Source organism: Myotis lucifugus, unplaced genomic scaffold (genome assembly GCF_000147115.1).
Source record: "Myotis lucifugus unplaced genomic scaffold, Myoluc2.0 scaffold_374, whole genome shotgun sequence".
NCBI lineage: Eukaryota > Metazoa > Chordata > Mammalia > Chiroptera > Vespertilionidae > Myotis > Myotis lucifugus.
Window position 1 is genome coordinate 951,433 of NW_005871422.1, and position 24,975 is coordinate 976,407.

A 24,975-nucleotide genomic window follows, 5' to 3' on the forward strand; every position below is an offset into this window, starting at 1 on the left:
CGCACGCCGGTCCCGCCAGCCCGCAGCGGGAATGCGCGCAGCCTCGCCGCCCCGGGCTCTGAGATCGCCTGGGCTCCTGCATCCTTTCTTTTAAGGCTTTCGGGCTGCGGGCTCCACTGATGTGACACCCCCCCTTCCCTTTTTCTTCCTTTTTTTTTTTTTTTTTTGGAATGATGGGGATCTTTTTGGCGTATGTCGGATTTGCCTTTTCTGTATTGTACGTGCAGCAGGGGCTTTCTTCCCAAGGTAAGTCTGGGCTCCTTGGCAAATATGCATTTGCTTGTGGCGTGCGTGTGTGCGTGTGCGTGTGTCTGTGTGTGTCTGTGTGTGTGTGTGTGTGGTGTGTCCAGGCAGATGTGAGATTCCTAGCAAGGAACAGTGGAGAATCATCGCGTTCTGTTAGGCATTTTTCTTTCTTTAAAGTTGATTAAACGGTAGGGATGCTAGATCTGAGAGCAAATCTATTTGGTGCCTGGCAGTGAGGTGGGTCGCTAGGTGAGCAGAAACACAGGGATGTGTGTGTGTGTGTGTGTGTGTGTGTGTGTGTGTGTGTGTCTTCTGTGTGCGTGCATACGGTAACCGCTCATGCATGCATAACCATGGCCAACACACAGGGGCTCTCCGAGGCCAGTCCTCCTGCTCCTTGGAGGCAGATGGGTTTATAGTTTCCTTTTTTCTGGGTCCGGGTGACTTCGTGTGCATGTGTGTGTCAAAGGACAGACTCCTGGGAGGATCCATAAAAGGCACCACTTGCATTCCAACGGCGCGCCTGCAGCCTGCGGAATCCAGCGGTTCGCGACCCCGCAGGCTGCGGGCCGGTTTCAGCACCACGAACAGAGCTCGCCGCCGGGCCAGAAGCCCGCATCCTCCGAGGCAGAAATGCCACCTCCCCCCCGCCCCCCAACAAAAAGTCCTTTTCCCATCAGCATGTCTTCTTGGCGTCTCCCCTTTACTCTGAGTATAAACGCAGTTCCCTGTCAATGGAGATCATTTGGGGGTTCATGAAACTGAAAAGAGACGCTGTTGGTGGCTTTCCTTAAAAAGTGGGTGTCGGGGGGTGCATTCACCCCGAGCCAGTCCTGCAGCCCCTGGGCCCCCCTCCATGCCTGTGCGCTGCCTCTGTGCACACGGCCAGCCCAGACCGCTCTGACACTACTTTTAGGGACCCGTCAGCTCTTCCCAAGGGGTCCCTCGGACAAGACAAGCACAACCAGCTGAAGCATGCACGTTCAAGACATGCCTGGGGGAGAGAGGGGCATCTGATCTGTGTGGGTTTTGCTCTGATTCCATGAATCTTGCAAACGAGCAGGGTCGAGGTTGGTCATGGAGGGACTGGGGGGGGGGTGGGGTGGGGATCTCTTCACAACAACCTGCCCTCTGAACCACCGCGTCCAGGGGTACGGTCCTTCCACCCCGGGATGTGTGGCAATTTGCAGCACAAGGGCTTGCCAGGAGCACGCGTGAAGGTGAATTTGGAGAGAAAGGAATACTTAGAGCTGAGGAAGTGTGTGGCTTGCTCCAGCGCTGAGCACAATTGCGCGTTGCTTTTGATAAATCAGGAATGGGCATTTTGGCAGGCAGTCACGATCCAGTCTCCACCACAGGAAACATCCAGTTTCCATAGATGGTTCAGGAACTTGGGGGCGAGAGGCCATCCTCATCCACCAACGTGACAGGTGTCTGAGGTGCACCTCGGCAGATCTGGGGGCCGCCGCAGTCTGACCAGAGGCTCGCTGTGCTCCTAACTGAGCAGCCTGGCTAACAGAGGGAGTTATTGGCAAGCTCGTTAGGCTTTCCATTATCCGGGCTTGATGGACAGCAGGGTGAGGTGGGCCGGGAACCAAAAATCAGACAGGCAAGAGGCAAAGGAGAGGGGGCTGGGAGCCCGGCAAAGTGAGGATGTCATAGAGGGGTGTTTGTTCTGCATTTTTTTTTTAAGCCAAGAAAAATGGAGCTATCTCCTCAGGAAAGCGAGCTGGCGAGCGTGCTGTGGACCTTCTAAAAGGATGCGTTTCTGTTTTGCAGCAAAATTCACTGAGTTTCCACGCAACGTGACGGCCACCGAGGGGCAGAATGTGGAGATGTCGTGCGCCTTCCAGAGCGGCTCGGCCTCGGTGTACCTGGAGATCCAGTGGTGGTTCCTGCGGGGCCCCGAGGGCCTGGAGCCCCCGGCCGAGGTGGCCGGTGCTCAGGTAGAGGACTGGGTGGCCCTCACACCCGCTGCCTCTGTCCCACTCACTCCCTGGGACCTCCGGGTGTCCAAGCCAGGGGTGCGAGACTGTGCCTGGGTGTCCCCTGGGAACCGCCGGCTCTCTTGGCCCGAGTGAGGCCCGGGGACGCCAGCGGGTGAGCCTCCCTGTGTCCTGGGGACTCTAGTTGGAGACCAAGGAGGAAGTCTTGTGCGTCGGTCTGGTTCAGACTGGGAATGGCCTCCTCCTGGCAGTACCGGGTCTTGTCAAGGTGTGTGTGATGGCACCTCGGTGGTGATCTGTCCCGGGACACTCGCTGTCCCATCTCAGGAACCGTGGGATGGGGTGGGGAACTCTGTGGGTGTCTCTATCCCCGGGCCCCACGTCTATGGTTGGCAGAAGAGGCTCCTGAGAGGAGGGAGACAGAAGAGGGAGGGGTAACAGGGAGGAGGGAGAGAGGCGAGGAGGAGGGGCCTGGGAGGAGAGGGGGCGGGTGCAGAGGCCACTGGAGAAGAGGGAAGAGAAGGGGAGGGGGACCGGGTGGAAGGGGCGCTGCTGGAGGGGGATGAGGGGGAGGAAGAAAGGGGAGAGGAAAAGGGAAAGGGGGGAGGAGAGACAGGAAGAAAAGGGGGTCAGAGCGCAGGATGGAGACAGTTCAGCCCAAGAGGCAGCAGACAGGTCGGGGCTGTTGGGATGAGAAGAAAATCTGTCCCTGAGACCCCGGGGAGGGGACGCAGTCCGGCAAAGACGAGGAATCTGGTCCCCGCAAACTCCCACCTACACGCGCGCCCGCGCCACCCTCCCCGCCCTCTGGGCACCGCGCGTCCGGGCGCATCCGAGCGCGCGAGCGGAGAGCGCCCCCGCGCGGCGGTGGCCTGGCTCGCAACCGGCGGCGCCGCGCTCCTCTCTCCTTGGTACATGGGCCGCCGCCGCTGAAATGCTTGGGCAGCGATGATGGCCGAGCTGCTGCGGGTCCGGGCGGGCCCCTCGGGGCGCCCGGGCTGAGCTCCGTCTCCTTCTCCCACAGGTAGAACTGCTGCCCGACCGAGACCCCGACAACGACGGGACCAAGATCAGTGTGAGTGTCGCGGGGACGGGCCACAGGGGGCGCGCTCCGTCCGGGCCAGGCAGGCCCGCGGGGGAAAATCAGTGCATTTCAGGCTTTTGGCGCGTCCTATTGTGAAGCCTTTGCGTATTGCCTCTGAAAAAGGCGATGTCGCAAACGCAGGACGGAAGCCCGTGTTGCTTGCCTCTCTGGGTGCGTAAAAATGGAAGCCGGTTTGGAGTTGGCACGTGAAAGTATTTTTTTAATCACGAAATGTTGAAGCAGTTACTAGAGGATGAATGGGCTTGCTGTTGCCAGAGGGGCGTGACCCTGCTTTGCTGTTCGCTTTCTAGCGGTTGCATGCTGCACAGGCAGAGAGCTGCATGCTGCTGTCTGTTCCAAACCGTGGAGAGGATGGTGGCGCTTTCATAGGAAACGGTGCTAACACAGGAAACCATACAAACATAAAGCCAAAAGCCCAAATAAACCCAGAAACGTCATTGAAGAGGTTAACCCGTGAAATATAGAGATAGATTTCTACGTTACTGGTTCTTACTCTTCATAACTGTGTGTGAAATATTCTCAATGTCTTATGAAATCCGTCATCATTTAATCGTGGATAATATATAATGTCTATCAAATCTAGCTGTTTTGATAAAGATGTTTAGGGATATATATTACATATTATATAGAATTGTATATACTCTACATAACCATATATTTACACACACACATATATATATATAAATATATATATATACTTTTGCTATTAATCTGGCCTAAAAATTATTAGAAGAATCGAGTGCCAATTTCAATTTTGAAAAGCAAAGCAGTGTTAAAGGTTCCCGTAGCATAGAAACCCCATGACAGCAGGGGGTGTGCTCTGAGCCACAGACTTCAGGTGACATTAGTCTGCACCCTGAGTCACGCCACCCCATGACGATAGGTCAGACTGTTCCAAAAAACTGAGAAGAAAAACCATTACTATCCAAGTCTATGTTGCCGGTACCTTTAACTGTCATTCCAACGTGGGGAGAAGAGCTCATTCTCTGTTAAGGTTGCTGTTGGTCACCACCCCCCACTGAATATTTCTGGAATCTCTCAGAGTGGGAGCCCAGCGTGAAGGAAAGAGGCTCCGTAAACGCTAGACTTGACCTCATCAGGTTCATGTTCCATCAGCTGAGCTAACCAGGCAGAGGCCAATCCCATGATTGGAAATGGCAGAGCTGTTACCAGCACCTGGGAAACGAGGGGTCGCGTGGCTCTCGGAGTCGGGCGCTGGCTGGGTTGAACTAAGTCGCTCACGATGGTGAAGCCAGTGGGAGTAGATTGAGATAAGTACTACCTTGGGATTTCACGGTTGAGACCACAGGAAGCTCTCTGACATGGCCGGGAAGAGTCTCATTTTCCCGCAGGAGCAAGCTCGGGCAGAGTATGGGGACAGTCGTTTGATGTAGCCCTTTGTTTATTTCTTTTCCCTGCCATCTTTCAGACAGTGAAAGTCCAAGGCAATGACATCTCCCACAAGCTTCAGATTTCCAAGGTGAGGAAAAAGGATGAAGGCTTGTACGAGTGCAGGGTGACGGACGCCAACTACGGAGCGCTGCAGGAACACAAGGCCCAGGCCTACCTGAAGGTCAACGCCAACAGCCACGCGCGCAGGATGCAGGCCTTCGAAGCCTCGCCCATGTGGCTCCAAGACATGAAGCCTCGCAAGAACGTCTCGGCCGCCGCCCCCAGCAGCGTCCACAGCTCCGCCAACCAGCGAATGCCCTCCACCTCCAGCCCTCAAGCGGTAGCCAAAATCCCCAAACAAAGTCCACAATCAGGTATGGAAACCACTTTTGAGCCTTTCATTTTGCCACTCACACAACCCTCCCCCGGACGATGGGTCAAGGAGAGTAGCCAGGTGTATGCGTGACGGTTTGTAAAGTCGGAGCCCTAGCTCAGTTGAAATAACGATGAGACACAGAGAGCCCGGGGCTGGCCTCCATTGGGGATGTCACCCGCCCCAATAGTTGCCGGCCGTGCTGCCTGTCCAGGGACCTAAGAGCTGGACTTTCATTTCTTTACTTTCTGTATCGACCCATTATAAGAATAATAAATCATGTCATGTCGGTTGCATTATAAATGCATGTTCGTTTTCTCTATAGATTTATGTATTGATAACGACCCAAATTAAGAGACTTTCACTTCATCAACATGTAAATGAAAGAGAGACACCCCATCTTCAGCGACCCGTAGCTTTAGGCAGGGCTGCTCTCCAGGGGTTTTTGGTTGGGGAGGAGAAGCGTCAGCTGCCCCTGAGGAAAGGGATGGTGGCAATGGCAGGAAGTGGCGCAGAGATAAGGCAACTCCTGCAAACGTGCCTTCCATGCCGACTGGGCAGCTCGGTCAGACATGCCCACAGTCCGCTGTGCAAGTTAAAGCTGTTCTGCGTGGCATGGGTGTATGCACCACTCAGCCTGTAGAAACTCGCTGAAGTTTCCACCTTGATGTGGGACGCGGGCTTCTTGGAACGAGCAGTGCCTTGCACACCCCGGCGAACGTTCTGTATTCACTCCAACACTTGACGTAATGCTATAGGATGGAGGGGGCATACAAATATGTATCGTTCTTTAGGTTTTTTCCTTTATAGTTTATCATCGAAAAATTATTGCTACTAGTATTAGTAATAGAAAATTACATGGCTAACTTTCAAGTTCTCTTTTGCCATTAATTTTTTTTAAACCTGGTCATTTCATGAGGATAATTATATATACACTAGAGGCCCAGCGCACGAAATCGTGCTCGGGTAGGGTCCCTAGGCCTAGCCTGCGATCAGGGCCATCTCAGCCCATTTGCCAGTCTCCAGTCCCGCCCCACTGCCGACACCCACCCCGTTTCCCCGTTGGCCATCCGGTGACCTATCAGAGCCTGTGGGTCAGGGAGAGGGACCAAGAGGTCGGCCGTTCTGCCTGCTCGCCAGTTCCCAGTCCCCCTCACCGCCAACACCCATCCCGGTTCCCCATGGCTCCCCATTCACCATCTGGCGATCGGAGCCTGTGGGCCGGGGGGAGGGAGAGGTGGTCAATGCACCTCATAGCAACTGGTTGATTGGTCATTCTGGTTGTGATGCCGTTATGGTCGCTGGCCTTCTATTATATAGGGTATATATAATTATATCTTATTTTAGATATATCTTTAAATCCTTTCTTGTGAACAATGCTTTTAAAGTAATGTGCGCCAACCTAGGATTCCTCCTTATGCTTCGTGTGCTAGTGGGTATGTCTGCAGAGAGCTTGGCTAAGGGTCCCTGTGACTCCGCACTGCCTTGCGCTGTAGGTGAGGCCTTGGTCATGGTGATTTATGTCAGTCTGATGAATAGATGACTTGCCTTCACTAAAGCTCCGCTTGCTTGGCTTTGTCTCATTTTCCTCTCCAGTGTCTCTTTTGTTTCCCAAATTAAAGAACAAAACCATACCTAGAATATATGTGTGTGTGTGTGTGTGCTCATACATAAATAGCACACACACACATATGCACTTAGTGGTTATAAGTTTGCAGCCATTATTTGAGAAAGATTTAACGTCTTTGGCGGCATTGCCCCTCCCTTTCATGCCATCAGAAGAAAAAGCTAGACACTATATGCAAATGTACAGAGCAGCCTCAGCAGACAGTTTACCACCTAATTAGAGAAAACTCCAAATCATGGCAGTGAAATGATTAGCCCACATAGAATACTCCCGGCTAGATTTCAGAAACCCATGCTGTGGAATAAAAATCAAGCATTCTATTACCTATTCCAATGAGGGATTCTAAGCATAGAATGAAATGTCCTACCTATTTCTACACTATTAACGTTGGATTATATAACGTACTCTGCAAATACCTGTTGTATTTGAATACGTCTTTTTGAGTGTTATGATTGGAGCTAAATGGCAACGTTTAGAGATCTTCTAGCAATTTCCACATGGAAATCACTGCTTGTTTTGCAGCTCAGCCCAGGCTCAGGCATTGCTTTTTCCAGAGGAAGGTGAATAGAGGGAATGCTGGCTCGTAGGAGCCGTGTTCACTAAAAGCCATGCTCACTAAACGTTACCTGCTCATCACAAAGATTAACCTGAAATATGTCAACATTTTTCATTTCTATCTTCTCTACCAGTGAACACTGGAGAACATTTTTTATCCACATAACCTTTTCTAACTTCTCGTCAGAAGTCGGGCTGGCCCAGCACCCCTTCTCTTCGTGTGTACGTTTCCCGACTTGCAGGGTTATTGTCTAAAACACGGTCTCCGGGTGGCTATGGTATAGTCTACTCGGCGTAATACCCAATCCTGATTTATCATTTTTGCTTTATACATTTTCAGGTTCTACTCAAATAAAGCTGATTTCAATGCCCATGCTTTATTTATTCACTCATTCATTCAGGCTCCATTCATTCACATTTCCAACTCTGATTTCATTCAGGAGAGCCAGGCTGGGGTTCACTATTGTCCCCCAATATTTCTCCACATATATGACCCATGAGCACATGGCAGAGTAGAGAAGGCTGCGCCCACGGAGAGGTGGCCCCTCTTCCCCTCCCCGTAGCCCCCCTCCTAGGCTGGCCCGTGACCACTTTGGCTGTAAGATGAGAAGTCACACTATGCTCATGGCAGACCTGGCTTTGAGAGGACTGGCAGCTTCTGCCATGGCCCCTAGAAGCCAGCAACCCCTGAAAAAGTGCAGCTCCCTTGACATCCCCTTGCCCAACGAAGCCCCTAGCTGCCAGCCTTGACCTTCAGCCCCAGCCACTTCATTGCATTGTGAGAGATGCCCAGCGAGCACGGCCTGAGCCAGCTGGACACAGACCCTGAGAGATCCTTGCCCCGTGTCGCCCTCAGGCACTCGGCCCCACGTGGTTTGTCTCACAGCAACAGGCATCCGAGTCAGCCCCTTCAACCCCAGAACTCAAAACTGAACTTATCATCTCAGCTTTCTCACCAAAACACACATGTTCTTCCTCCCTGGCTCCCAAATCCTTTCAAGAGCAAACGCCATCACAACCACAGGTCTGCGAAACTTGACAATGTTCTTGCCTCATCTTCGGTCCGTTGCCACAATGAGCCAGTCACCAGGGCTCACTAATTGTCTCTTCCCAACATCCTTGAACAGCAGGATCTTTTCTGTTCCACCAACACGGATTTCATTCTCTGCACGGGCCTCTCCCTCTCTCCTCTATGTCACCAGCTCCTACTAGCAGGCCTGTGTCTGTTCTAACACAGGGAACAGGTCACAACAGAGCAAACACTCACTCATGGTGTTTCCAGAGCAGCGCCACCAGCTTGCAGGGTCTGATTCCCAGCCCCACGTCTCCTGGGTTCCCAGTCCTCTCGCCTCATCTTCCTCAGGGCGTGTCCTGCATGTTCTTAGATCCTTTCCTGCTTCGCTGACTTCAGAAAGGCCGTTTTCCTTGTGTGGGTCGTTCCCTATTTGCTGGTCAGAACCGATGGTTTTCTCCAGACCAACGCCTCTGTGCTTCCTGTGCAGCCATCCTTGTGTCTTAGGAGTGTTTTCTTGGGACTTTCCTGGCGGTGCTGGGAGGCCCACGCTCGGGCACCTCTGAGTGGCAGGCAGAGCAGGTAGCTGGTCTCCCTGAGGACAACGTCTTGGCTGCAGACCCTGCAGCTCGCACCTGCTTCTCTTTAAGTGGCCCCCACACGTGGTGCTCATGTTGGGAGAGAAGCGGAAGGGAGAGGAGTGGGATATGTTGGCTTTCACCTTCTTCCTCTTACAATTATATTTACATAAATAGCGTCGCCTCTATGCCGACACTGACCAGACTCCTCACCAGTGTTTCTCAGAGTGTGTAGCGCAGCCAACCGTGCCGGACTCGGGCTTGTCAAAAGTCATGTTCCAGGACCTACTGAGTCTAGAACCGGAGCAGGCATTTCTGTGAGCAGTAAATTATGAGAATCGTTACCTCTAAAAAGTTCTTATGGGTGAGAAAGTATTTTTATCACTTACTATGAGGTGTGTGTGTGTGTGTGATGCTACTGTTTCAGAAGCGGGTCTTTCTCTGGGACCGTTTTCCTACTCGGTGCTGAGATGGCCTTTGGGAAGCTGTTGTGTTGGCTCCTGCGCCCGCAGCTGGCGCTGGGAGGAGCACTGGCCGTGGCTCAGGTGTAGGGATGCTCCCACGTGCAGCTCTGTGGCGTCTCTAACGCTGGGGGGAATGCTGCTTCTCCGAGCTCTGAAACACGGTGACACTGTTTCCACCACGATGCAAACCAGCTCCAGGGGCGGCTGCTGCCCCAGCTGCGGGAGCCCAGCGCTCCCCGGCTCCTGGGCCGGTTGAACACGGCAGCTTCCAGGACCCGCCAGATGGAGCAGAAACAGTCTTCAGACAGAGGTGGGAGCTGTGGGGAGGAGAGGAGGGCTGAGGGGCGGGCAGAAGGGAGGGTGTTTTCCTGACTAACGGGGAATCGAGGTGGAGAGCCAGGTGTATACTTCAGGCCTTGCTGTTGAGTTGGGTTTTAATGATCCAACTTGGCTGCTTACGCTGGTAAAATTAATCTGCTCCTTGCAATTCTGTCAGTTAGAGGGCAGCCATGTAAATTGAGTGTCTATGAATAAGATGAAAAATAGATGTGAGGCAATGCTTTGTGGGATGCAGGCCAAGGAAACTGCTAGAGATATGTTTGCACTGAAAATATGTAGATTAATGGCCCATATTGGCTAAGTTCTCCCATGAACCATATTTAACTCAACTCACTGAAATTCAGGAACCAGCTGGGTCTGCAGACCCAAGGCTCTGGAGGCTGCAGGCCCTGCCGGTGCAGGAAGGCCACACAGCTCACTGTGGGGGCCAGGAGCCCGTCTTGGAGGAGGGACATGCCGCAGATGTGCCAGCGAGCTCAGCCCCGGTCTCCAGTGATTTCGCGCAGCTGCAGGGAAGCAGCTCCCTGGATCGATGACCAGAGGGTTGAGAAGTAGCTGCAAAGACTCACTCTGTCAGTCAAGGGAACCCAGGTCCTAGAAGCAAGGTGAGGGCTCCCTCTCCCGCGGAGCTCTGCTGCCACCGACACCTGACACAGTGCATTCCTGCAAAGAGCAGAGAGAAGCAGGAGGTGCTTCCACCTGCGGCCTCGGGCGGCCACTCCCAGTGCAGGCGGCAGGCACGGCGGTCAGGGAGGGAGCCGCTCACATCGCAGCCCACCACTCAGAGTTGCTTGCGTCTCCATTGGCTCGTCTTGAGGATGAAATGCAATTAGATACACAGACCAGGCCTCATAAGTGGTAACTACTTGACCAGCATCGCATTGTGCTGGTCCAGTTCAGCTCTCAGCAGCAACGCCATGGGAAGGGGAACGCTGCACCCCGCGGGCTCTACTGTGGCAAGTAGCTGCCTGGTTTTTGGGGGGGGAGTGGGGGGCAGGGTCAGTGATGAGTCGAAGAAGGAAGGCCAGGGCTTCAGCCATGGCTTATGCCTTATTGTTCACAATTTCAGAACTTTCTCTTTTCTTCTGTCACAATGCCATGAATTGGTCAGTTGTCCTGATATAACCAGACCGTATTAGCCACCAGCTGTCTTGCCCAAGGTTGGAACTGGATCCTTACTATAAAACATAATGAAAATCCAAAGGATTTTCAAGAATTTGAGCTGTGTGACCCGAATAAACAATAGGTATTTGGAAGTTGCAATTACACAAACTGGCTGCTCTCTTAATTATATGCAAGATTTCAAAAAAGAACCTCCGAATTTTTTAAATCATAAAGTAATTACAGATGCATCTGAAAACGTCAATAAGTGGAAATATTTCTAAAACTTTACAAAGAGAGAAAACTAAAATAGATGCGGAACCCTATAATAAGCGTGGCACAGTCTGTGGCCGCACACAGATGCAGATTTGAGTCTGAGATTCACTGGCTACCCGTGTGTGGAGTGAGCTGTTCACGAAATCTCCGGACCTCAGAGTCCTTACGTATAAAGCTTATGACGCATACAGCCCAAGGTCATTGTCAGCATTAAGTGACATAAGAGTAAACCCAGCTCATGGCCACGCTCACCATGGTAAGTTCACTTCCTCTTCCCCGTCAGATATTAAAACACATGTTTAAATAGCCATGATTCCAAAGGATAACTAAGAAACACAAATAGGAACAGCGATGACAGGAAAAAAGAAGCCTGGAAACCTGTACGATTATGTGAAATAATATAATGCCTGCTGAATTAAGATATAATAATTAAGGATTTGTTTAATTAATAAATGAGAAAAGGAAACAGTATCACAATGTATGATAAAAATGCAAATGAACTCTGATTGATTAAAGAGCTTAGTAGAAAAGAAATATCAGATATAGAGAAATCAGCATAAAATCGGAGGCCTGGGGCTTAGAAGATTTCCAGTTACAAAATAATGCGAATGAAAATAAATATTTTACTATGCATAATTTAAAACATGTATTCAATCTACAAATGTAGGCAAAAAGTGATACAACAAAGAAATAGTTGTGTCTAATACTTAAGAAAAGAAGGAAAAAGTGTCAGTTTTACAGATGCTATGATTATGTAACCCACTCCAAATGACTTAGAGATATCGAACATGATCATATAGTATTGATAAGGACAAAATAAAGATGTAAGTTGAAATCAATTCTCTATAGGACAGCAATACACAAACAGACAATGTTAGGGGCAAAATATATAATCATCAATGTCAGGCTTTCAAAAGTATGTACAGACTTTACGCAATCCCCGTCAAAACCCCAGTTATTTTTCAAACTGTGGGACATATGATCTTGGCAAAGGCTTTTTAGCTGAAGGTGAAGATTGCATTCACGCGGGCATCCTGCTGGCTTGTTACTTGCATGGCGACTGGGTGCTTCTCTTCCGGAGGGACCCTGGGGAGGGAAGATCAGCCACAGGCTTTAGCGTGTGTGGCCCATTCTCCCTGCAGCGAAGCTCCCGGGAGGGAATTGCAAGGAGACCAGCGGGAAGTGGCCCAGACCTTGGGCAGCGGTGCCTGTCACGGGGTCTTCCCGTCACGGGAGATACGCAAATGGCCAAGAGTGGGAAAGCCACCTAGTGCAGTGGTCGGCAAACTGCGGCTCGCGAGCCACATGCGGCTCTTTGGCCTCTTGAGTGTGGCTCTTCCACAAAATACCAACTTCTGCGCATGGGCCACGAAGTTTCAATCGCACTGTACGTGCATGCCCGCACGTGGTATTTTGTGGAAGAGCCACACTCAAGGAGCCAAAGAGCCGCATGTGGCTCGCGAGCCGCAGTTTGCCGACCACTGACCTAGTCAATGTGTTAAAACCATATGAAGAACCTTCTAGAGTCATGTTTTCAAATAATGTTCAATGAAATTCAAAAAAACTGAACACAAAATGTACTGTGAAAAAATATAGGATGCAAAACTTTAAAAAAATATAGAACACAAAACTTTAAATCGATCTGAAATATGTGCATAGAAAGACAACAGGAAGAAGTATGTGAAAATGTACATCAAAAGTCAAGATAAGTTATGATTTTTAATTATTTGATTATTATGTCTCTATTGATAACATTTGTACAGTGATAATCTATTACTTTGGTTATAAGGGGAAAAATATTTAAAATTTTTCAAATTTAAAAATAGGCAATGACAGCTCGGGAGAGGGAAAACAAACTAAACGATAGAGTCAACAAAGAAAGAAATACAGAAATAAAAACAGAAAGAAAGAGATAGAAAGAAAGGCAGAGTAAAACAATGGTGTGGTGTGATTATAGAGCTCATGACAAATTAAAACTATGTACACATGTGCATCTATGTACATATGCAAACATGTATATACACATATGTACATGCATGTGCATGTGTGTCCGTGCATATATTATGAAGGTGGCATACTCAGAAATTGCTAGTAGCATGAAATGATGAACATACCTTGTTTCCTGGGATCTGAGTGGAGAATCTGATCATCAAATTACTCTTTCTGTTTTTCTAAACGGAGCAGTGTGCTTGATAAATATATATTGATAAAATAAGTCAAGCACCTATAAAGTCCATAAAGAAAACATTATGTGATCATTTTTCCTCTCAATGGTATGACTCATTCGGCCCCTGCTTCAGAGTTGGGGCAAAGTGATGAGCGATGTTGTGGTCATTGGGAGTGTCAAGGAAAATCGATACGCTGGAATATTTATAAAGGATCATTATGTTTCATTTAATATGGCTGCTTCAAACAAGTCAGAGAGCATTCTGCATGAATTCAGAATCTTATATGCAGAAAGCAGACCTCCTATAAATTAAGCTCTTAGGGCTTGACTTACTGCAAGTTGTAAACGCTCAGAGCTAGCGTTGCTCATCCTGTGAAGCCTACCCCTACAGGACTATTAAAAAGGTGAAAATGAGACGTCAAATTAAGCAAATTGATTACCTTCACAGACACAAGAATTGTAACGAAGAGTAAATAATGCCGTCAGATATTCCAAACCCCAAAATACAAAGGTGCCAAGCCGTGTGCAGTAAGGCAGTCTATTATGGGACCAAGTTTTTTCTTCTTTCTTAGCAGCATCTTCTTCAGTCATTTGGAAAGTGTTTTCGTTTTAATTTTTCTGATTAAACAAATTTATTTGCCATGAAGGCAATATCCTCACTTCTCTTAGCATCGGAGAATTAATCTGAAAAAATGCTCATTTAGGGACCAAGCCGTAGGATCATAACCACTAAGTAGAAAAAAAAAAAACGCTTTTAGAATATAAAAGCTCACTCTACTTCCAAAGATCTAAAAATATAAAGGTTTAAAGAAGTAAAGTCATGGTCCTGAGGATGCTGACACACTGCAAGGCACCATACAAACCCGGGAGGTCTGCTGCTTCTAGCACACCTGCCAAAGTGGTGTTCAACCAACTCCAAACAGTTCAAATAAAACGCTAATGAAGGGAGGGGGGGAAAGATATGAATTGTATCTTGATCCTTTTGGTGTTATCAAAGTACCTAGCACTGTGCTTAGCACATAATTAGAGTTAAATAAATGTTTCTGGATCGAATATTGCTTTGCCAGAGCTCTTATGAGGATAATACCACTGCTAGAAGAGACATAAATTTTTATGTAATTTGGTTGATCTTTAAGAAACAGCCCTTATGTGTTAATGGAGAGAGAGGATTAGAAATCAGCACTTGGACCATCCTTCATTCCACACCCATACAACAGTATTTATTTTAGATTATATTTCATAACAAATTATATCTAAGAAGTTTGATGACCAGTCCCTTGCAACTATGTAGTTGTATCATTTTATTTGCAGGCCTTGATAAGTAGGATATGGATTTTAGAAAATCTTCAACTATCGTTAATTGCTTAATTCTGATGTCTAAGAAAATTTCTGTTATGAAGATAATTTTGAAAACACTAATTTTGAAATAGCTATATTCATGAAAATGGTGAAAGCATTGGCTCAAACATGGAAAATATATAGGTAAACTCTTAAGAAATCTTATTTAGGTGAAAACAAGTGTGTTTTCTAAAGCTATATCATTGATGCTTTTCTGTATCATATAGCATTCTGTTGTCAAATAATTTTTACTCAAAAACAGATGATGCTGAACAATTAAAATTAATTTTTAACTTAGGCAAATTACTGTATTTATAAAATATGGTGATAGCTTTCTCTTTTCCCATTTATATAAGAAGACTAGTGGCCCGGTGCACAGATTCATGCACATTGAAAGGAAATTAATTAGAAGAAATATTTTAATATCACTATTTTCCCTTTCTCTATAAGAGAAGTGTCAGAGATTAAAGAAAATTAGTAAAATATATATGAAAATAATATATAAACTGATTAATAAATAACAATAACAACATGATATAACAACAACAAAGACATGATATAAAAACAAAAACATGATATAAAAACAACATTGATAAAAACAATGACTGATAAGTTGATTAAACTTATTATAATATCTCCCTGTATACCACATTAAGAGTAAAAACACTTTCAGAGTGCTTGACTAATTTACCTTGTGATGAAGTATTTACAACTTTAACATCACACACTCTTCGCACTCAAGAGAAAGCAGCATATAACTGACCATGTCCGAAAATGGGTTCAGGTAGGAATATTCCTACTCTGTCTAAAGTTTGTCCTTGTGATTTAATAGTCATTGCAGGTGCTGGCATCACGGGAAACTGTCTTTGAATCAATTTAAATGGGAGGCCAGTGTCAGACGGGACAAATCAATTCTTGGAATCAGAACTTCTTCTGCAGATACTGTTAATACTTCAGCTTCAATTATGTTAGGTCATGATCTTGTGATAATAAATCTAGTACCATTACAAAGACCCCAATTACTATTGAGATTTCTCAGTAGCATGATGATTGCACCTACTTTCAATTTTAATTTATGACACGGCATTCCCGAAGGAGTAATACTATTAAGAAATTCTATGGGAAAATTTTCGTTTTCGGTATCATCCATTGATTCAATGGAATCATCACTCAAATAGGTGTGAAAATCTCTATCGAGTATATCCAAAATTTCTTCATTTAATTTATGAACATGCTCAGTTTTTGGACAAAGAATCACACTTTTAGATATATATTTTTAATATTATGTATAGATATACTATTTCCAAATGTAGCTTCAATAATAGATCCATTGCAAATCATTTCATGGGGATTTCAATAATATACATTCTGAGAGCTTTATATGTATGGCATATACACAAGTCAACGTTTATTTTTAAATTGCCAGTGCACGTCATATGTACCGGCTGGTCAGTCGGTCAGACGGACGGTCGATCACGTAGCCTTTTATATATATAGATGTGCGAAAAATGAAATCACAGTCACAGCTGTTTCTTTCTTTCTTTCCTTTACTTCTGTTCCTTGGCTCTGGGTCTCTCCATTGCCATTTCTCTAAACTGCGAGGTATGTTTCCATCTTTGATGAGGAGTTTTCCTCTGGTGAGGCTGGGGATGGGGATCCAGGGCAGCATGCAGAAAGTGTGGGTGGGGCCCATACTTCTCTCTCCCATCAGAGAGTAGTCTCGAAAACATGAACATACTAGTGACCCAGTGTGTGAAATCGCCCGAGACCCAGACCCGCGGGAAATCACGCGAGACCCGGGACCCCAGACCCCGCCGTGCCTCGGGACCCAGAGTCAAGTCCCTGCCCACCCGCGCGTGCCTCACCGCACACACAGCCCTGCCCACCAACACGCGCCTCGCTGTGCACACAGCCTCCTGGTGACCGGTCTTTGGTGGTTACAGTGTTACAGCCACTGGGTTTTTATACTATAAATGTTGTTCTTAGCTCTTTGCTTGGTAATCAGTAACTCTAGCCTCCTCACTCGGGGCAAACTCTCCCCGCCCCCTGCCCCCATAAATGCCCTGGGGTCTCTGTACCTGCAGCCAGGCCACCCCACGTGGTCTCAGGCGTCCTCACAATTCCCTCCAGTCCCCTCCCCAAGTTAATGTCCTTATTTAAGCCCTTGGGCAGATGTGGCGTTTTTCAACCGCGAGCAGCAAAAGCGCGTCCTAATGCGGAGCATGTGACCATTCCAACAAGGTGCGGATGAATGTCAACCTTCGTGTTATGAGTGCGGAGTCGGCTGGTTAATAGGAAAACACGCAGGAGGCAGATTTCAGCTCCGCGAGTCCATGTTTTCAAGCACGTTAGCAGCACTTGTGTGTATACCTGTGCACGCAGCGCTCACAGTAAACATGCTCACTGATGCAGCCAGCTGTGATTGAATATAAGTGGTATTAAAGCGGCATTGTTTGAAAACATTTCACTTGTTTTTTCACTCATTTATATGTTCTCCCTTCCACTTCATCTAAGCCGCTCACGTTCCCACAGATCTCTAACGGGCAGAGCTGAGAAAGCAAGGCTTTCGGGTGTGCAGAACGGCCAGGAGAGAGGAATTAGCGGCGAGTTAGCTTGTAGAGTCTAACAGAACTGGCTTTGAACCTCACCTACCCGCTGAGGAAACCCAAGCACAATGCAGGCCCCTCGGCCCCTCTCAGCACAGCTCCTTCATCAGCAAAACCTTTGTAGCAGCTCCCGGATCACAGTCAGGGGTGAGGGAATTATAAGTGCTCAAGAAATATCAGCTACTGTCCCATCATCATCATCATCATCATATCATCATCATCACGCTGCCTGCCCCCAGAGCAGTTCCTACCTGATGAGCAAGTCACAGTGAAAAAGTGCTGTCACTTTCATGGGTCCCTTTTTGAGTCAGTGAAGGAGGCGGAAAACCCGGGAAGCCTACAGGGACTCGTTGTAAGGAAGAGAGTCTGGAACATTCTGAGGTGACTGGGGTGTCCCCAGGCGCCTTGCCAATTAGACCTGGGCCGTGAGCAACCGCCCCTCTCTCTCTGAGCCGCCAGAGAGGCCTCACGACCAGGGGAGAGGTGTGCCTTGCTGACGAAGGACATGTAGGCGGTGCCTGCCTGCATGTCGGGCTCAATAAAATAAGCGGTTTGTGCAATGGGTTAAAATGAAGCACATTTCTTTAAAAAAAAAAATAGGGGATTTCTGGAAGAAATTGGCACTGGACACATAATAACTCTGATAGAAAGGTGTTCTTTTCAAAAAATTATAGGAGAGAATTACCCTATTATTTGGCTTTTCCCTTAAATAGTGTGTGCGAGCCAGAGGCAAGATTGCACTGAGCGCTGGCTCTGCTCTTTCTCCCGGCGCCGCTGTCGCTCTGAAGCCGCGTCTGCAGCAGAGGATGGGCCAGGCTGGTCTGCTCCCAGCCACGCTCGCTCTGTGTGCCCGGCTTCGTCGCGGGCAGCATGAAATCAGGGGCTGTCGCTGCCTTTATTATTGGAGGTTTCCGTCTTTAGGTCTGTTCATATGATAAGTATCACTCATATTCCCTGTTACAAAGTAAAGGTTCTGGGGTCAAACCACGGGCCTCCGCGGGAGAGAAATTGTTTTCTTTCTCTTTTCTTGCTTCTTTTGATTCCACTAGACCAGTGGTCGGGAAACCGCAGCTCAGGAGCCACATGCGGCTCTTTGGCCCCTTGAGTGTGGCTCTTCCACAAAATACCACGTGTGGGCGCGCACGTACAGTGCGATTGAAACTTTGTGGCCCATGCGCAGAAGTCGGTTTTCGGCCTGGGCGAGTCTGTTTTGAAGAAGTGGCGTTAGAAGAAGTGGGGGGTGTCGGTTGGTTGGGCGATGGGAGACACAGCGCGCGGGAGGCGTTCGGGATTCATGCCAGATGTAAGTGAGCCAGTCAGCCAGCAGTCTCATGTGCAGTGGTTGGTGCTAGTCGCGTCCGCAGATTGTGCGCGGGTGTCAAAAGTACCTACTCGGAGCATAAAGTTACCTGTATTTTTCCAACCAACTGCAAATCCTACAGGTATTTTTGTCATCAATTTAAGAATTGTAATTCTTTTGTGTTGGTGTCTTTATTATTATAAAATGAAACATTTTAGCAAAGGCCAGCTTAGGAGTACCCTAATTACGTTAATAACAATGTACCTACCTATATAGTTTAAATTTAAAAAATTTGGCTCTCAAAAGAAATTTCAATCGTTGTACTATTGATATTTGGCTCTGTTGACTAATGAGTTTGCCGACCACTGCACTAGACACTCAAACCGAAAAAGAAAAAAGTAGAGAAAAACGTAGAGAGAATTGTACCCAAATCTGCGGACAGATACCCTGAGCCCTGACGGTCCCCTGTCTTGTCTGAACCAGCTAGAAGTTGAACTCAGACAGGAAAGGAATCCAGCAGCGACTCACTCCCCAGAGAAAGTGGGTAGTTGAAAGCGTGGACGTTAGGTGGGACACACTGTCTGGACCTTGCTCAGTGCTCACGTGGTCCTTTGAATGAAATACCCAGATCCTGTTCTGATGATCTTTCCTGGTAGACAGCACTCTGGTTGTCTCTCCCGTCACTAGCTAATGGTGGCACTTTAACCATCAGTGGAGCCTTTGGTCCCAGTCTATCCGATTTGGGTCAAAAGCTTGGACAGAAGACGTGTGGTCAGCGCACATCATAGCAACTGGTTGTTCAGTTGTTGGGTTGTTCCACTGTTTGGTCTATTTGAATATTCGAGTTTTTTATATATATAGTTAAGTTCTTCTTCTCTAAAGCATGTTGTGCATTTTCTCTGAAAAGATTCCTGTCCATTTAAATAATAGCATCAAAAATAAATAAGTAATAGCTTCCCATGCTGATGGAGCAGATGTGGGGACCATGGGGCCAGGACGCCTGCCCCGGGGGTTCCCTGCCAGGAGCCCATCTGTCTGCTGGGCGCTCTGACTGCCTTGCTGTGTCCTCCCTTCTGTGCCTTGGCTTTCCACCTGCACCCATGGGGCCCTGGGGGGCGCTGTCCCCGTCCTGGGTTCCGTGTTCCTGATCCGCAGGAGGGCAGGACGGTGGAGATGCACTAGTGCAATGTCTGCAAAGCGCCTACTGCGTCTTCACTGTCACGTGGGAGCCGCCCCAGCCCGTCCCGTCAGTTAGGAGACCGACACGAGCAGGGGGAGGGATGCAGCCTTACTCAGTGGGCCTTGTGGGCCTAGATCCAGGGAAGAAGACATAGTCCCGATGGCGCAGTGTGAAGGGAGGCACCGAAGAGAGGCTCCAAAGGGAGCTAAGTTCTCCCCCTGGCGGACAGGTGGGAGGCGAGGCAGACTTTCAGTGGGACGCTGTGCTGAGTTCAGTGAGGCGGGGACATGGGGGACTTAGCCATCGGTGACAATGACAATCATGACGTGGTGGTGTAACTGCATGCGGGTTCTACCCGAGTTGGCATTGTGTCTTAAAGAAATAGATGGGACTTCCTGTTGTCCTCTGAAATCATCATTATCATGAGCATAAAATATTTGAGACTTTTTCCCCCATATTTCTCCTGGCCAAACTCTCCTTGGTCCCAGACGCTCTCTGGGGAAGGCGTCCCCATCTCGGGGGAGGCGATGAGACTGGCTGTTGTATGTGGCATAGAAAGGGCTGAAACTGGAAGCCAAGTGCCCAGGCTCCTGGGACTTATAAGAAGACTCCCTAGACCAGCCGTGGGCAAACTACGGCCCGCGGGCCGGATCCAGCCCGTTTGAAATGAATAAAACTAAAGAAAAAAGACCGTACCCTTTTATGTAATGTTGTTTACTTTGAATTTATATTAGTTCACACAAACACTCCATCCATGCTTTTGTTCCGGCCCTCCGGTCCAGTTTAAGAACCCATTGTGGCCCTTGAGTCAAAAAGTTTGCCCACCCCTGCCCTAGACTTTCCCCCTTGCAACATGGAGAAAGTACCTCCCTGTCTTACAAGGGCGTGGAGAATGGCGCCTGCGAGAGCCCTGGGAGAACATTTAAGCATAAAGACAAGTGAAGGCATCTGTATTACAGAGAAGTCGAAGGAGGCCGTGAAGTAGAACCTACAGAAAAACCTCTAGGCTCTATAGGCGGCCCCTCCTCCAGGCATGCGCTCTGCACATGCTCTTCATGTGACATAGATGATAGCACCTTCCTTTCTTCCTCACAGAGCGTTTGTGTTGGGGGCAAACGTTTAGACATTGTTTTAGACATGGTGAATAATGACGAATCATTGTTAAAATGTCACCCCTTGCCTTTCATGAGCTTGTATGGTCATCAGGGAGATAAGATACGAATATAATGAGTTACAGGTCAATGTAAGCTGTGCGAGGGGCATAGGAAAGGCAAAACCAAAATACTGCTCAAGGTCAGAGGCAAGAGAGTCTGCAAGGAGGTGGTGCGAAGAGACCCAGTGGACAGCAGGTTATGTGGGGGCAAGAGGCGCTTAAATGCATGGCCGGATTAAGGGGATAACAGGTTATTCTGCTTGGCCTGGGCACAGAGCAAAGAAAGAAGGAAAGAATGAGGGAGAGGGAGAGAGAGAGAGAGAGAGAGAGAGAGAGAGAGAGGGAGAGGGAGATGGGGTGGGGAGGAAGGGTGATCCTACTTGAGCACAATGTCTGGCATACTAAAATTGAAAACCATGAATAATTGCACTCATTTTAGAAAACATGGAAGAAATTAGTGCCTTATTTGGGATCTTAGAAGTGAGTGGCCCCTGAGACCGTTAGAACTGAAGGCTCCTGACTGCAACCTCGGCTCTCATCTGTTCCTGAAAGAAAAATGTCCCTGCCTGTGACAGTGAGAGAGCAGGATGAGTGGCCAAAGTTTGCTTTTTACCAAAATATATATTTGTCTATAGAATAGACCATAGCGTGTTTGATAAACAGGTTTGTACTTAGAATAGTAACTACTGTTATATTCAGGACAATGTACCTCCGAATGAAATGGACTATGACGAGTATCTGTTACACACACACAGGACAAATTACAGCATTTTAAATCCCACTGCCTAAGTCTTTGAGATTACCAAGATAAAGAACGTATCTCTTCATTCAAGGCATAAATAAAATGTAGAAAGAAGAGACAATCAGTGATTTGCTTTATAATTTACTGTGCAGGGAAGAAAACTTTGTCATTGGCCTGACGGAAATAAATGTCATTTAATTAAAAATACACTAGGAGCCCTAACTGGTTTGGCTCAGTGGATAGAGCATCGGCCTTCAGACTGAAAGGTCCCAGGTTCGATTCCAGTCAAGGGCATGTACCTTGGTTGCGGGCACATCCCCAGTAGGAGGTGTGCAGGAAGCAGCTGATCGATGTTTCTAACTCTATCCCTCTCTCTTCCTCTCTGTAAAAAATCAATAAAATATATTTTTTAAAAATACGCTAGGAAATGCATGCGTAGAGTGGATAAATAATGTGGGGGGGGGCGGGTACTATATTACAATGATATATCTATCGGCTATGAGATGGCGGTTCAATGTTCGAGTTGCCTTAAAATACCCTTCTCCGTGTATAATGGGATTTATTTGTAATGATGCTGCTCATGTAAATTCTGTTTTAACTTGCACATGCTGGACATCGGATGGTGGGAAACATTGGGTCAAAAAGAAGTAGCTGTCCCCTGTATTTCTGATAGGAACGCTGGTCAGGTGGACCCTGTGATGGGCTCATTGCCGTAGAGAGGGGAGATTAACACGCAGCGCCCGTGCCTTTCGGCCAGCTTTCAAGGCCCAGGCTAAGAAAGAAACCATGATTTCACAGAATGGCTTTCCTGAATGAACCATTTTATGTCGTTTTCTTGCTCTTAGCACTTTCAGCCCTTTATTCAATATCAGACATTGTGTCAAATACCATTGGCTACTTAAGGAGCCAAGGAATCAATCATTCCTTTTGTCTTCTTTTTCCAAAAAAAATGAATCCCTGTCCAAGAATCTCTCCTCAAAGGGAACAAGAGCACGCGGTTAACTCTGGGAAGCCCAGTGCTAGGGGCTCTGCATAAATTGTGCAAATTTCCCTGCCACACTCCTTGTTCTTAGAGCTGCACGTCTACTCTACTGTCCCTTCCGCATTTCTGAACCTCAGGCCCAACCTGAGAGAAGGAACAGGCCCCCGAGACCCATCACTACCCTCTGGGTCTCCAGTAGTTGGGTTTCTGTGAGGACGTAGTGTGACATGTGGCTCACCTACTGAAGGAAGGCAGCCAATCCCTGACCGCACTGAGGGTGCCTGGCAGGACAGCCGCGAGGCCAGGCCACTGGACGGTCATTTGAGAACCGAGTCCCCAGCTTTTCTGCTGCCGTGACTTTCTGACAGGGCATGCTTTCGCCTCAGTTGTGGTCATTGCCAATGTGGACCGAAACTGGTTTAGCTGAATTATTCAAAAGGTTGAGTGTCTACCTTCACCCCCTTCAAACCCTGTAAACCTTTCTTCAACTAGAAAAGACAGACAAAGAGAGAAAGAAAAGACAAAACGCTTTGAGCCTGATCATGTTCTAATTTTCTTACTAATAAAGGTATTTGATACATCATTTGTAACTAGGAACTTATTAGATAAATTATATGAAGAAAAATTGCAAAACTACAATTGCATTCTCTCCCTTTACACAGTCTCAAAGCTCTTCCAAAAACTGTCATTTCTTTGCCTCAGATTTCAAGGGTGAAAATTAAGGAAGCTCTTCCTCTAAAAGGAAGTGCCCACCCCAGGGCACAGGTCCTGCCCGCGGGGAGCCGCTGCTCGGGGTCTGGGGAGTAAAGCAGGTCGTGTCTGCAGGTGTCTGCAGGTCCCATTATAGGAGCCTCCCAGAATGATAACTGGCGGGGAGCGCTGGGGATTCCTTCCTCTCGGGGCCCCCTTCCCCCCACCCCCCGTGGAATGGCGTTGTTTGAAAGCAGACACACGACCCGTGTCCTGGGACTGAAATACTCTGTATGTGTTGTCATTTGCAGTGCATGCCAAGACACTCATGAGCAGCAGAGCCAAGCTGGCGAGCTAATTAACTATATATGTGTATGTGTTTAAAACAGCCTGATAAGGAGCGTTGGAAATCTTCAAGATGAGCGAATATCTTATAACTTCTTTCGCAGGTGCCAGGATAGCTACAAGCCATGGACTTTCTGTCCTGCTTCTTGTTTGTGGCTTTGTGAAGGGTGCTTTGCTTTAATCTAAAGTGCTGACTTTTTTCCAATATCACTTTCTCTTCTTAAAGCAAAGAGCAAATCGCCTGTAAAACCTACGGAGCGGACAGCAAAGTTGACCCTAAACACCAAGCACCACCACGCACCCACTGTAGCCTAATCCCCCAGACAAGGAGCGCCTGCTTCCGGAAGCATAACTGAAGAGGCCCTCACACGCTTTGTCCATAATGTTTTCTTGGGCAAAACCCATGATCTTTCATTTCAAGAGAATTAGTGTGAAGTGATAGGACATGTTCCGATAGCAACATCTCTTTTTTCCCCTTTTCTTCCGGATCCTGAAAGCATCCTCTCACTGAGGGCTCAGGGGTTGGCCTGAACGTCATCGGGATAGTAAATATTTACTATGGAGACCACCACTTCCTACTCAAAGACCCATCATTGCAGGAAGCCAACAGAGATCAAAAGACTCCAGGACATACCAACTATCACCAAACGACACCCCAGTTTTGGGGGGGCAAGAACAACATGATCACCACTGCGAGACAACGAGGAGAACCTTATTTTAAATAAGAAATAATAAAAGAAAGAATTTTTTTTAATTTTCCATTTTTCCTTGGATTTTTCTCCTTTTTCTTGATTATAGTTCCTGTTCAATGATGGCAAGTCGCTGATTACGGCCAATCCCTGTCAATCCTGGGAGCTTTCTATAAATACATTTTGGGTGTTCTATATCTCAATGTATTTTAATTCATTTTGCAATTCCTGTATATGCAAACTGGACAAATTCTGTAAATTGCTTCTAGTATGTGTGCTATAACTTCAAAGTAGATAGACTATGACCTTCATGCAAGCTGGTTTTTATCATAATATATATAAATATACAAAGATCCACATGGTGGGTCATCAACCAAGGTTTTTTTTTTGACAAAGCATTTGTTTCTCACTGATGACTCGCGGATTGTGTGGATTTTGAAATGCCTTGTTTCACAGCCACAGGTTTGACAGCTGCAGGTGGCCTGCTGGCTTCTCCTTCCTTCTGGAAAACGCATATTCAAGCTTGTATTGGTCTCTGATAAATGAATTACTTCTGTTGTGTGTATGCTTGTTGGGATTTGCTATGTTTCTTCACATATGGTGTTTGTTGAGTTTCGAGGGTCTCGACTCTAAGGAATGTACACTCTCTGGTTTTGATGGCGATCTCCCGATTACAGTCATCATTGTTATTGTCAAAAAGCAATGTTGCTCCTAGAAAGTTTGCCTCAGAGGTGACTGTGGAGAAGACGAAGTGGTCACCATCACTCCC

The 24,975-nt window shown here is 47.5% G+C and overlaps 1 protein-coding gene across 1 annotated transcript; it reads left to right on the top strand.

Moving 5' to 3' along the window:
- Positions 1-170: 170 nt before the first annotated feature.
- VSTM2A (V-set and transmembrane domain containing 2A) lies at positions 171-23,698 on the top strand. Its single transcript, XM_006101651.3, has 5 exons — positions 171-246; positions 2,026-2,192; positions 3,217-3,267; positions 4,727-5,063; positions 23,622-23,698. The coding sequence occupies exons 1-5, from the start codon at positions 171-173 to the stop codon at positions 23,696-23,698; spliced, it is 708 nt and encodes a 235-aa protein (XP_006101713.1).
- The last annotated feature ends 1,277 nt before the right edge of the window (positions 23,699-24,975 follow it).

What these genes read in the sequence shown, in the direction of transcription:
- VSTM2A (XM_006101651.3), top strand. Translation starts at nt 171, where the DNA reads ATGATGGGGATCTTTTTGGCGTATGTCGGATTTGCCTTTTCTGTATTG. An exon ending in GCAGGGGCTTTCTTCCCAAG is followed by an intron (nt 247 to 2,025) that starts GTAAGTCTGGGC and finishes TCTGTTTTGCAG; the next exon opens with CAAAATTCACTGAGTTTCCA. An exon ending in CAAACAAAGTCCACAATCAG is followed by an intron (nt 5,064 to 23,621) that starts GTATGGAAACCA and finishes CTTCTTTCGCAG; the next exon opens with GTGCCAGGATAGCTACAAGC.